This window comes from Colobus angolensis, unplaced genomic scaffold (assembly GCF_000951035.1).
Source record: "Colobus angolensis palliatus isolate OR3802 unplaced genomic scaffold, Cang.pa_1.0 Scaffold32, whole genome shotgun sequence".
Taxonomy (NCBI): domain Eukaryota; kingdom Metazoa; phylum Chordata; class Mammalia; order Primates; family Cercopithecidae; genus Colobus; species Colobus angolensis.
Window position 1 is genome coordinate 3,090,913 of NW_012116488.1, and position 13,172 is coordinate 3,104,084.

General features: G+C 42.8%; 1 protein-coding gene across 1 annotated transcript in view; it reads right to left on the reverse strand.

Annotated features, from left to right (window-relative positions):
* Window positions 1–237: 237 nt before the first annotated feature.
* The window catches only part of RCOR1 (REST corepressor 1), a 157,235-nt gene continuing 144,300 nt past the window's right edge, over window positions 238–13,172 (reverse strand). The window contains exons 11-15 of the mRNA XM_011951580.1: window positions 12,348–12,542; window positions 6,238–6,315; window positions 5,955–6,012; window positions 4,901–5,130; window positions 238–816 (exon numbers count right to left, since the gene is read on the reverse strand). Of these exons, the coding sequence (XP_011806970.1) occupies window positions 775–816; window positions 4,901–5,130; window positions 5,955–6,012; window positions 6,238–6,315; window positions 12,348–12,542 (603 nt within the window). The 3' untranslated portion in view covers window positions 238–774. The remainder of the gene's footprint in view (window positions 817–4,900; window positions 5,131–5,954; window positions 6,013–6,237; window positions 6,316–12,347; window positions 12,543–13,172) is intronic.

Below are 13,172 nucleotides of genomic sequence, written 5' to 3' on the forward strand. Positions count from 1 at the left end.
GGGCAGGAAAAGATGGGGTGGCACCCACCCTGGGGTCACAATGCTGAAAAGTTGAAGGCAGAAAGCACTGAGGTCCACATTCCCTTTAAGCTACAGCGTCCAATGACAGTTGCAGTAAATGAGCTTTGTGACACTTGGGAGAAGGGAGAGGTTTAAGCCAACTCAATTTATAAACCATACCTATACCCCATGTTTAGGGAAATGTGAGCTGCATCAGGATGCTTGGCATGATAAAGGTTATGATGCAGTCCGGCAACATATATTGATTTCCAAAAAAGCATATTATCACTTAGGTGGTTGTCTCAGAAAAGAAAAAGACAAACTTTCTAGAAGGCCAACAGGGTCGCGGTTACTCTGAAAATTACTCTATGCACAAAGTAGAAATTGCAGGCCATGCAGGAACAGAGTCGGGCCTTCCAAGGAGACTGCCTGCTCTGAAGCTGCTGACTGGGAAGAGCTGCCATTGGTGGGGCTCGGGGGCTCCGGCGGGGGAGGCGGTTCCCAGAGTCACAAGAGATGTGCAGGCCATGAGATTTCCCCAGCACGTGGGCAGAGTGTGGGATGCAGTGGAGCTCTCTGGGAAGTGGCGCCAACATGGAGGAACGAGCAAAGAATTAAGGCAGATGGAGCACGGGACTGGAAGTATATGCCTTTTTTGGTAATAGCTGCTTGTCCAGAGAGATGTGATGCAGATGGCTAGGTGATGTCTCGTAATACCTGATATCCCGGATAACACAGTAGTCCACACCAAGTGTTCAAAGCCACCAGAGTTTCTCAGGAGGCAGATGCATATCTGACATCCAGAACAGAAGGAGCCTGAGGCCAAGAGAAAGAAAAAAAAAAAAAGGATCAAAGAGTAGGTAAACACCACAAGCTGCTATTTCCAGTGTACTAACAAGAGAAGGTAGCCAGCAAACCTGCAGAACAAATACCGAAGTTTTTTTTTTTTTTTGAGACAGGTCTATGTCGCCCAGGCTGGAGTGCAGTGGTGCCATCTCGGCTCACTGCAACCTCTGCCTCCCAGGTCAAGCAATTCTTCTGCCTCAGCCTCCCAAGTAGCTGGAACTATAGGCACCCGCCTCCACGCCCAGCTAATTTTTGTATTTTTAGTAGAGAAAGGGTTTCATCATGTTGGGCAGGCTGGTCTCGAACTCCTGACCTCATGATCTGCCTGCCTCGGCCTCCCAAAGTGCTGGGATTACAGGTGTGAGTCACCGCGACCAGCCCACCATGTTCTTAAGGGCAGGGCAAGTGTGTGGCCTCCCCAGCAAGACATCTTGGGCTCAAACCCTGGCCCTCCCACTTTCCAGATTTGTGCAAACAAGTTATCAGTCTTTTTGAGCTTCAGTTTCTTCACGTGCAGAAGACACATAGTGATAACACCTACTTCACCAGGATTAAATGTAAGTGCCTGAAAACGGCCTGGCACAGTGGCTCATGCCTGTAATCCTAGCACTTTGGGAAGCTGAGGCAGGTGGATCATTTGAGGCCAGGAATTGGAGACCAGCCTTGCCAATAAGGTAAAACCTTGATCTCTACTGAAAAGAAATATTGGTCGGGTGTGGTGGCGCACACCTGTAGTCTCAGCCAGGCACGAGAATCACGGGCTCGAGAGCTGGAGGTTGCAGTGAGCTAAGATCGTACCATGGCACTCCACTTGCTCTGGGCAACAGAGCAAGACTCTGTCCCAAAAACACAAATGAACAAAACACCCGGAAAAGGACATACGAGCACAGTGGCAGCCCTAACTCCTCTCACTGGCGTGAGGGCATGCTGTGGCGCCCAGCCCGTTCAGCCCCCAGCCACTGGTTCCAGATGGGACACAGGAGCCCATGCCATCTCAGGATCTTCTTTAAAAGCTATGAGGCATTTCCTAACTCCCTCTCCCATTTTTTAAAACTGACTCCCAGACCTAAACCTAAAGGTTGCATAGCATCCTACCGCTCTCTGCCACGCTCATGGTATCTTACTGCTAGAGAAACAACTGGGCTACGCGTCCAAAATCTCAAAGTGATTGTTCCTTCAGTTAAAAATTACACAATTTACAAGAACTGTTCCTAGATAAATGAGGAGATTTCTCCTCACTGGTAACAGACTCAATCATTTTATAATTTTAAGTGACGTCTTTCTCTTTCCATCCCACGGTACCCTTTCTTCAATGTAAGGTTGGATGTGACACTGTCCCCAACCCACCCTTGTCTACATCAAATAACTACCAATTTCAAAAGCTCAAAATACTTGGGCTACCTACCCGCCTCTAAGCCCTAAAGGAAATAATCTATAACTGACAGACCATTCTGTTCCTAGAAATTCTAGGAATTATCATGTTCTCCCTGTGGCTTCTGTATAATACATAAAACCTGAGGCAGAGGGGACAGGCAGGACACCAGCAGACATCTTTCTCAGCTGCTGGACTCTACAAAATAAAAAGGTGAAATCACACACACCCCAAGTGCTGTGGACTCACCAGACAAGACAAGTAAGCCAGTATTCTAACAAGTTCCCTTAGGCCCTTGGACACAGAGAAGCAGCTGGTCACTAGATTAATTTCCTTCTGCAAACTAACATATGGAGAACAGAAAACCAGGTGGTGGCAGGGCAGGGCTGGCACTACAAGAAGCAGAAAAAGAAAGAAACTCAAGAAATAGGCCGGGCGAGGTGGCTCACGCCTGTAATCCCAGCACTTTGGGAGGCAGAGGCTGGCGGATCACTTGAGATCAGGAGTTTAAAACCAGCCTGGTCAACATGGCGAAACCCCATCTCTACTAAAAATACAAAAATTAGCCAGGCGTGATGGTGCACATCCATAATCCCAGCTACTAGGGAGGCTGAGGGCTGAGGCAGGAGAAGCACTTGAACCCGGGAGATGGAGGTTACGTGAGCTGAGATTGAGCCACTGCACTCCAGCCTGGGTGACAGAGGGAGACTCTGTCTCAAAAAAAAAAAAAAAGAAAGAAAGAAAGAAAAAGAAAAAGAAAAGAAAGGTATGAGGGGGTACATTGTAAATGACTAGTGGAGTGAAAAGTTTGTAAAGGGATATAAGGACTATGCAGCACTAAACTCGAGTTAGATAATACCATTCTTCATTCTGTTTTGCAGAGAAGGCTGGGTAAACAGAGACATGGAAGATCAACCACCAAGAATAAACTATGATCTGCTGCTCGGAGGAGCCATAACTAGACTGTGAAAAGAAAGACGGTGCTTTGATGTGCAATCCACACGGTAAGTGGATCATTACGGAGGAACCTTCTGGGCTAATACAAGGTTAAGGAAAAAAAATACTTGAGTCACTTAAGTCAGTCATCCAATGATCCAAAAATAAGAGAATGAAGAAAAAAGCATATGCACAACAACTGACATCCTGTTGGTAGTGACTCTTGGTCCTACATTTACTACGAGATTTGTTATGCCAGCCCAGCCAGCACTGGCTTTGATCAAATGTGAAGAGGGAATACAGCCAGAGTTCCCGACTGTTTCTGCTTCCACTCATCCTGGGACTGAAGCCGGAAAACACACACAGGAAGCAAGCTTTCATTCCTGCAAATTCTAATGGTTCTTCCCCAGCAGTCTCCAGCTTTCAATGCTTCCTAAACTGAGTGCTAACAGGGGCAATTAGTGCTGGTACAGAAATTACTGAAAATAAAAACAAAGAAGAACAAAGAAAAAACATCACTGTTGAAAGATAAAAACACCATCATTTTACTCACATGCTCTTTTCAGGCAGAGCTATTCATGGGGGTGATTCAGGGGTACTGACCTTGGCAATATTATAGATTTGGTACACTTATTACAAAGATTTTCTGGCAAAAGGCGCTAAAGAATCTAATTCTAACAAAATTCATACGTTTCAATGGTGTTCTTACAGATGGGCTGTGCCTTGAGGTCCTTTTTCCAGTCGGCAAAGAGGCCCTGCATGGAGTGGTGGCACCACACTCGCAGGGGATGCCAATACCTCACAAGGTACTTCCCTGCTCAGGTCAGGAGGGGCCTTCTGAGCTGTTTCTAGAGCCAGGCCCTCGGAGCAAAATGGTAGCACACACAATACAAAATAGGTAATCTCAAATCATTCCAGTATGGTTTGAAAAAGGCTTTTATGTGAAAGCTAAATTAATTCTTAAATTACCATGCCTGTGAATAAATTCAGATGTGAAGTGATTGGCAAGTAACTCTTTCTTATGCCCAGCCCCAGGCTCATCTGCTCTGGGAGTAGAGGGACAAACATAACAGCAAGGCAGGCCAGGCTAGATGGGGAAATGGCAGGTGCCCCTGACACGGGAAGCAGGGAGGTGAGAGATGAAACCAGGGCTATCATTCCAGAAATTAGCCACCATCACAGAAGTTCCAGCCAGCCACAGAATTGTCCCCATCAATATTTAAGCCAATCAGCTCCAAAAAGCATCAAAGGCTGAAAGATCTGGACAGCAGGGAGAGGTCTCAAGAGCTCCTCGTTGGCTCGCTGTGCAGACTCCCCACTAAGTTCACGAACCTCATGATGATGTGACCACACATTTCAGACGAGACATTCCTCACAGAACTTCCACCTTAGTGTTTCAGAACGGCTTTCACTGCGTTTTTACTTTTTGTTTATGCCCCCACTCCCCTGTCTTTGTCACTCAGGATTTTACTGTATTTAAGGGAAAACTGATAATGCAGAGTATTTTGTAGCTGGAGGAAACCAGGATGGAAATATGAATTTGCCCAGAAATTAAAATGTGAATAATATACAGGGACCAAGAACTGGAGTCAGTGCATACACATTATGGCTATTTACAGGTAATAGTGAAGTTACTAACGCAGCTGAAACCTAAAAATCTCTATAGCTGAAAAAATTCATCACTTCAGAAACTGCAATATCAAGCAGGAACCTGGCAGAGAAGTGACTGTTTTGTTTCAGATTTACCTCGTCTTCCTCTTCAGGCATCTTAATGGAATTATCTGGGGACTTCACAGGCTTCTGGTTACTAGGCCCGTTGGTCTCTTCTTTACCATGTTCTGCCTCCCATTCTTGTAAAACTTCATCTATGTTGAAGCGGCGTCGATAATTTACAAAAAAGTTTTTCACTTGTACCACTGATTTGTTCCCGATCACATCTGAGATTGCCTGAAAATCTCGGCCGTATTTTCTGATGGCTAAGGATGTAAGAAAGCATTTTTTAAAATACAAGCGAAAAACATTTTTTTAAAACCACAAGTGACACTTACCTCTTTATCCAGATAAGGAAGCATACAGGTTTTAACAGCAGGCGCTAGTTTCATGTGTTATAAGAGTAGGAAAAAGTACCGGTCAATTCTAGATATGTTCTGGAGATGACCGACCCTGTCATTTTGACATCTGTCTTCCCATTACATGTCACGTAACAGTTGAAGTCACCCAGCCATTGCCCTAGGGTTGGGGACATTCTGCATTCATCTTTTGGTATCACAGGTCCAGAGCGCCCCCAACCTTAAAATCCGAACACTCTGTCTGCTTCTTTTAGGGTTTTGTACTTCTTGACTAGTCAGAGCTCGATGAGTAACTAGTAAAATGAAATACACCTTTAGAAAACTGAGGGTTCCAGGTTAAGTTTTCACAACTTGTGAGAAGTGGGAAAGGAAAAGAAAAAAGCCGAAAGGGATATGGTAATTTGGCTAAAATGATATCCACTAGAACGGAACTGTCCAAGAATCTATTTCTCCATAAATAGGTGCTGGGAGTAGGGCGGGACATAACTTTTCCCCAAAACCTACCAATCCTCCTAAGCTCTTTTTGTTTCCCTTTTATTTAAAAAAAAAAATTTTTTTTAAGTCGGGGTCTCACTCTGTTGTCCAGGCTGGAATGCAGTGGTGTGATCATGGATCAAAGCAGCCTTGAGCTCCTGGGCTCAAGCAAATGCGTCAACCTTCCAAAGTGTTGGGATTACAGGTGTGAGCCACCACACCCGGCCTCCTAAACTCTTTAGAAGAATTTCCCCTACCTTGTACGGCGAGAAGCTGCTCTTCTGTAGTCCAACGTGCGTTACATTTCTGAATGACCTGGATATCCAAATGAGACATTTTAGCACATTACATTTAGAGATGAGTATGTTTAATGAACCTGTCATTTTCTCTTATCGGAATTTTAACATCAACTAAGTTCATAAAATTATGTCCATATACTCTTCCAAGAGATGTACAATGGGGATGTACCATACCGATATTACATTCTTAAACATGTAGAACTTGAGCATGACTTTGGAGATGATGTTAACATAATCCTACCTCTGGAAGTCGGTAAGGTTCTATTCCACCATCAAGTTTTTCTTTGAGAGCACTGTTTGTCTGTTTAATATTCTGGATCTACGAAGGAAAAAATGATTTTCATTTAAAAAATAAAAACTACATAAAGGTATGAAAATAGAACTTAAAAAACAAAAACCCAAGAGTAAAGACATTACTAACATCTATTGTAGCTGAATTCTGAGGTCCCTATGGTATCCTTTGAAGCATCTAACTAGGTTTATTATTTGCTTGTTCGGAGCAACCGATAAGGTACAACCCAAGGAGGAGGGGATGGAGGGGCTCTCACGTACACAGTCCTGGATCCACAGCTTCCTAACAGGTGATATCTGAGCAGCAAAACACCTACCTGGAGTCTTATATAAAAGACAGAAGAAATCCCTGGGCTTCCTACCACGTAGGATTGAACTGAAATAACAGAGCAGCCACAGTAAAGACCAAAAAGGCCCAGTCTTTACAACAGAACTGCAGGTACAGCCTCACAGTGCCCCAAGATCGCTGTGCTGTCCACCACTTCTCCACAGGGCGGAAGTGCACAAGCACAGGTTTAATGATAGGGGGGCAGGGAGAACACAATGTCAGTGAGTTTTCTAGAAGTCTAACTTTGATTAACTGTCACTTCTTCATTTTCCTACAAATTATCTTTTTCCACATTACTGCCTTGGCTCAAGGTAATCTTTCACTGCTCTTATGCAATCAAAAGAAAGACCACAAACAATACCAACCACCCAGGCTATGGCTGCTCTTTAATTTTCCCATGGACCCTTGAATGAGACAGGTCATGGAAGTATGCTATTTTCTCTCTACTTCAAGTAGAAGGCATATCTGTGTCAAGCACCAGGGAACTCTGAACTCCAGCATTTTTCATCTTTGAAAACTCATACAAGCAACTAAGAAAGCCAAGGGAAGAGGAGCTTGATTTTCTCAAGTAACATGTAAAAGACATTCATGAGTAGAAGATGCTACCCAAAAATTTAAAAATTTTTGTCACTTGTAATTAATCTAAATTTAAACAACCACACACGGGGCTGCTGGCTGCCATAATAGACAGTACAATCTTAGGATCTTGCTCAGTGGTCTTTCAGTTACCAAAAACCCAGGAAAACTGCAAAGTACTCAGATTATGTTCACTGGATTCCTTTTTGGCTAAAAATGTAACATAGCAACTTCTAGCAGGAAAAAGTCAAGGTTGAGAATATTACATGTCCTCTTTGCATTTCAGTGAAACAGACCACTCTTGTCATTCTAGCTGGTTGTTCATAGATAGTACAAAACTGGGTATATATTGCACTGTGATTAAGTAACGTTATGAAAGAAGCAGAGAGATTAAATGCAAAACATCTACAAATTCTGAACTAAAAGTTAGCTCTAAATGCTCAGTAGCCTATACCCCCTTCCTGATGCATTTTCCATATCAGAAATATCTAGGCTGCATATACACCATGGAATACTATGTAGCCATAAAAAAGGATGAGTTCATGACCTTTGTAGGGACATGGATGAAACTGGAAACCATCATTCTGAGCAAACTATCGCAATGACAGAAAACCAAACACCACATGTTCTCACTCATAGGTGGGAACTGAACAATGAGATCACTTGGACACAGGATGGGGAACATCACACACCTGGGCCTGTTGTGGGGTGGGGGGAGGGGGAAGGGATAGCATTAGGAGATATACCTAATGTAAATGATGAGTTAATGGGTGCAGCACACCAACACGGCACATGTATACATACGTAACAAACCTGCATGTTATGCACATGTATCCTAGAACTTAAATTAAAAAAAAAAAAAAAAAAGAAAAGAAATACCTAGGCTGTATAGTCCCAGCTACTTGGAGGCTGAGGTGGGAAGATGGCTTGAGCCTGGGAGGCAGGGGTTGCAGTGAGCCGAGATCACACCACTGCACTTCAGCCTGGGTGACAGAGCCAGACCCTGCCAAAAAAAAATTAGGCTAGTGCAGTGACTCACACCTATAATCACAGCACTTTGGGAGGCCAAGGCAGGATCATTCGAGCCCAGGAGTTCAAGACCAGCCTGCGTGACACAGCGAGACCCTGTCTCTACCAAAAAATTTAAAAACTTAGCCATGTGTGGTGGTGCTCACCTGCAGTCCTACCCACTTAGGGGGCTGAGGTGGGCAACTGCTTGAGCCCAGGCCTTCCATGACTAACACTACAGTCCCAGGATGGACAACAGACCAAGATCCTGTCTCCAAACACAAAAACTAAATATGCCCCCCAAACATCTAGTGTTTATTAAGCAGGAAAAAAACCAGAGATGAGCTGCCACCATCATGCTAACTGGAAAGTGAGTGGCAACGAGACAGGTAAGAAAAAGGATGCAAAGGTAATCACACTTAAAGAAAAAACAAGATGAAAAATGGAAAAGCCATCCACTTGTCCTGGCGCCCTACCTAGACACCACCACCCTACCCAACCCTCAGTCATACAGAACTTTGTTTTCTACTTTACTGTGGGCATAGTGATTCCTCTTTTAATGTCAGATCATTTTATTCTTCACTCAGAGAAAGACCTAATGCAACCTGCACTGTTCACTGGCTAATTTATGAGACATGCCCAGCCCCCTTCTCGCTGGTAGAGGCTGATGATGTCCTGGGAAGGAGGAAGAGCAGCACACAATGCACGGGCACACCGAATTCAGCTAAGGAGCTTCTGGGTAAGGCTTTTGCATTTCCTGCTAAAAGGGACAGACAGCTTACCTCCACCCCCACCTCCTCTTCATACTGCCCTGAACGCAGATGTGAGGGCTACAAAATGGCTCCAGCAGCTTCCAACATGAGGCAACAAGCAAGACGAAAAGCCAACAGCTGAGAATGGCAGAGTAGAAGACCTGAAAAGTACCTGGGTCCCTGAGAGCATCACTGAACACATGAGTAACACCAATAGCCACTGATGCTGGCACTTCTTGCTATTTGAGAAAAATAAACCCTAAATTGCTTAAGCTGTTGTTAGTCAAGTTTTCTGTTATTCTCAGAATGTATCCTTGATATACCAAACATGACGGCCTCCAGAACAAGTGGCCCCTGTGGACTGACTGCCTATTTTGAGTCTAAAAGCACATTTGGCAATGAACACACGGCTGCACTGTGGCCCTAAAAAGGCTGTGGAAAGGAAATCACCCACCTCCTCTCTGAGTGAGGCTGAGTCCTCACTCTTCATAATTATGAGCGACCTTCAAATTTTAAAAATTCTTGCTCTTGACCCTGCTCTGAAAACCAAAGAATCTTTTCTCTCTCATACTGTGGAGTCAGTAACACCTACGTGGAAGAGAGGGGCCTCTTTTTCTTTCCTCAACGTAGTAAACAGCAACCACCAGGAGCTCACTCAGCAGAGGGAGAAAGGAGCATCCTTGTAAAGGAAGATAACAATGTCAACAAGAGCTCACAGCCCCAGAGAGAGTTCTTCCAGTACAAACAGAGCTTCAAATGCTCTCTCACACAGTAGCCCAGACATATTCTGTGAGATCAGGCAGGCCAGGATTAATCTCATTTGAAAAGAGGCCTACAAAGATTAAGTGATTCTCCTAAGATGAGAGTGCAGCTGTGCCAGCAGCCATGACAAGAAGCCGCTCCTCTGGGCACACACAGTGTACGTGGGTCCCGGTCTGGGCCGCCTCCCTAAACCACAAGAAAGACGGCAGCACACCCTGCTCTTAGTGTCTATGAGATGACAGTTGGTCTCCTGTTTAACCTTCCAAGGAAACCATCAAGATAAATCAAAAGCAGCAAAAACCAAAAATAAACTGTCAGTCAACAACTTGCTGATGGGTTTCTGGAATTGAATTCCAGACAGAGAATGAAAGGACAGGAACCAACTACTAGGTAGAATTTTCGGTTTAAATGTACTATGTAATCAGATTAAAATAATAAGCTACATAGCAGGCAAAAATAATTACAAAAAGTGATTTAAAAAACAATATCCTTTACAAGAGCACAAAAAAGTACCAAATATCATGGAATGACTAACAACAGATGCTAAGTTCTTACACAGAAAACAACACAACATTGAGAGAAATTACAGACCTACAGAAGTGGAGGAGTATATCGTGTTCACTGATCAGGAAACTCAATAAAGACATTAACTCTCCATTTTTATTTATAGATGCAATACAATCCCAATCAAAATTCAAATTATTTTTCTGAAAATTGATAAAGTAATTCTAAATTTTATATGGAAATTAAAAGGCCAGGGATAACTAAGACAATCTTGGAGAACTTATATTACACTGGATAACTAAAATAAAGTACATAAAGTTAGGACAGAATGTATCGGTAAAGGATGGACAAACAGACCAAAGCAACAGAGAACCAGACCCATATGCATACAGACACTGGATGTAAAACAAAGGTACTGCTGCATTGCAAAGGAGAAACGACAGTTTCTTCAAAAAATACTTGACCAAATTGATACTCATATGAAAACAAAACAGTGACTATTAATCCTACATGTAACAAATACAGAAAAACATTTCTAGATCAAAATGTAAAAGGTAAAACAACACTTCTAAGATTAACATGGGAGAATATCGTCATGACCTTGAGAAAGGTGAACAGAACTCAAAAACACTAACCTGAAAAGACTAAGAAACTAAACTACCTTAAAATTAAAATTACTGTTCATCAAAAGATACCATTAAGAGTCACAGAATGGAAAACATATTTACAGTATTTACAATACAAGTTGTAGAAAACAACTCAGAGCCTAAGTAACACCTATAAACCAGTAAGAAAATATGCAACCTGACAGAAAAAAACAGATGAGACTTGAGTACACATCACAAAAGAGGATATCCAAATGGCCAACAAATGGATGAAAAGGTGAGCAACCTCACTAGCCATCAGGGAACTGCCAAATAAAAAGTACAATGAGGCATCATTATAACCCATTAGAAGGGCTAAAATGTAAGACTACCAAAATATAGCAATGACGTAGAGCAGTGGTTCTCAAATGGGGACAACTGTGCCCCTGTGAGGTAATCTGGTGATGCCTAGGGATATTTCTGTTGTCACAAGTGGTAGGGGGAGGGTGCTACTAGCATTTAGTGGGTCAAGACCAGGGATGCTGCTAAGCATCTTACAGTGTACAGAATAGTCCAACATGGCGATAGTGCTACAGCTGGGAAACGCTGATGTGCAACCAAAACGCACATCAAATAACAGGACCGCTTCGAAAAACTGTTTAGCTCTCAGGTTGAAAGAAAGCCAGACATAAACAGTATCATATGAGTTTGATTTATATAAAATTCAAAAATGGACAAAAACAACCTATGGTTTTAAACATCAGAACAGGGTCGAGTGTGGTAGCTCACACCTGTAATCTCAGTACACTTTGGGAGGCTGAGGCAGGCAGATCACTTGACCTCAGGAGTTCAAGACCAGCCTAGGGAACATGGCAAAACCCTGTCTCTACCAAAAATACAAAAAATTAGCCAGGTTGATGGCAACTGCCTGTACTCCCAACTACTTGGGAGGCTGAGGTGGGAGGATTGCTTGAGCCCCGGAAGCAAAGGTTACAGTGAGCCAAGATTGCACCGCTGTACTCCAGCCTGGGCAACAGGACAAGACACTGTCTCAAAAACAAAATAAAATTAAAAAGAAAAAAAATCAGAATAGTGGCCACCTACAAGGAGGAGTCAGGTAATAAAAGAGGGGTGAAGTTGCTGAGGGAAATGCAGCATTCCATGGAACAGTGACCAGGAGGGAAAATGCATGGGCCTGGGGGCAACATTCCATTTTCTGATTCAGATGCAGGTTATGGGGGTATGTTCACATTGTGAGAAATCGTGGAGACACAGACACATATATAATATAAATATGATATTCATATGCTTTCCTATATACTTCAGAAATACTTTCAGATGACACTATATCCATCCACTTCAATTTATATGTTCATTAAAAAGAAAAAAAAAATCAATGGGCTAGTACTCAAGATCTGTCCAATTCCTTAGAAACAGAATGCTCCTTTGAGATTTATGGAAAGAGAACGTTCACATATATGAATAACAGAAACACCTCTGAAGTGCTAATTAACTCTTTGACATCCAAGACCTGGCTTAGGAGTACCTGTCGTTTGACTGAAACTAGTTCCATGTCTAGTTGTCTCAGCACCGTGGTAGCAGCAGTGGCATTGGCAGAAACAGCCTCCACATCTTCTTGAGAAAGAAACATTCCTTTAGGAGGTTTCCTTTTTGCTCTATTTTTAGCTTGTGTGCTATGTTTTTCTTTTTTGACCTGAGGAACTGTCTCAGTAGGGGGCACCTGCATGATATACATATGTGATAAATGAAACTTAAAAAAAAAAGTCAATAAACATATTTATTTCCTTAGCATGGCACCAAAACAATCTAAGACAAATACCATGCCCTATCAGAACCAAATGAGATCTACAAATTCTAACAGACAGTTCACAGACAGAATTTGGGCTATGGAGTTTTGACTAAACACAACGAAACTATGTTCCATTCCTCCTTGTACAAATACTTCCTTACTCTATCATTTTAAGCCAATGAAAGTAAGAATTCTCGGCTTCCTAGAAAAAAATCTGTATTCTCTGCTAGTGAGTTTTGTGGCCACACACACATCTGTATTTATCTACATGAAATTATGGCTTTTTACACACATTTTTGGAGAACACAATTTTTAGGGCAACTTATATGACTTACTCTAAAATAATACACCTTTTCATTTAAAAATGCATGACGGCTATTAACGTCTGTAAAACCAAAACCTTCAGAAATGAAACAGTAAAATCTTGTCAAGTTAAAGAATATAATTTACTGGTAACCATTTTAAGAACAAGAAGTTTTTGGCCGGGCGCGGTGGCTCAAGCCTGTAATCCCAGCACTTTGGGAGGCCGAGACGGGCGGATCACGAGGTCCGGAGATCGAG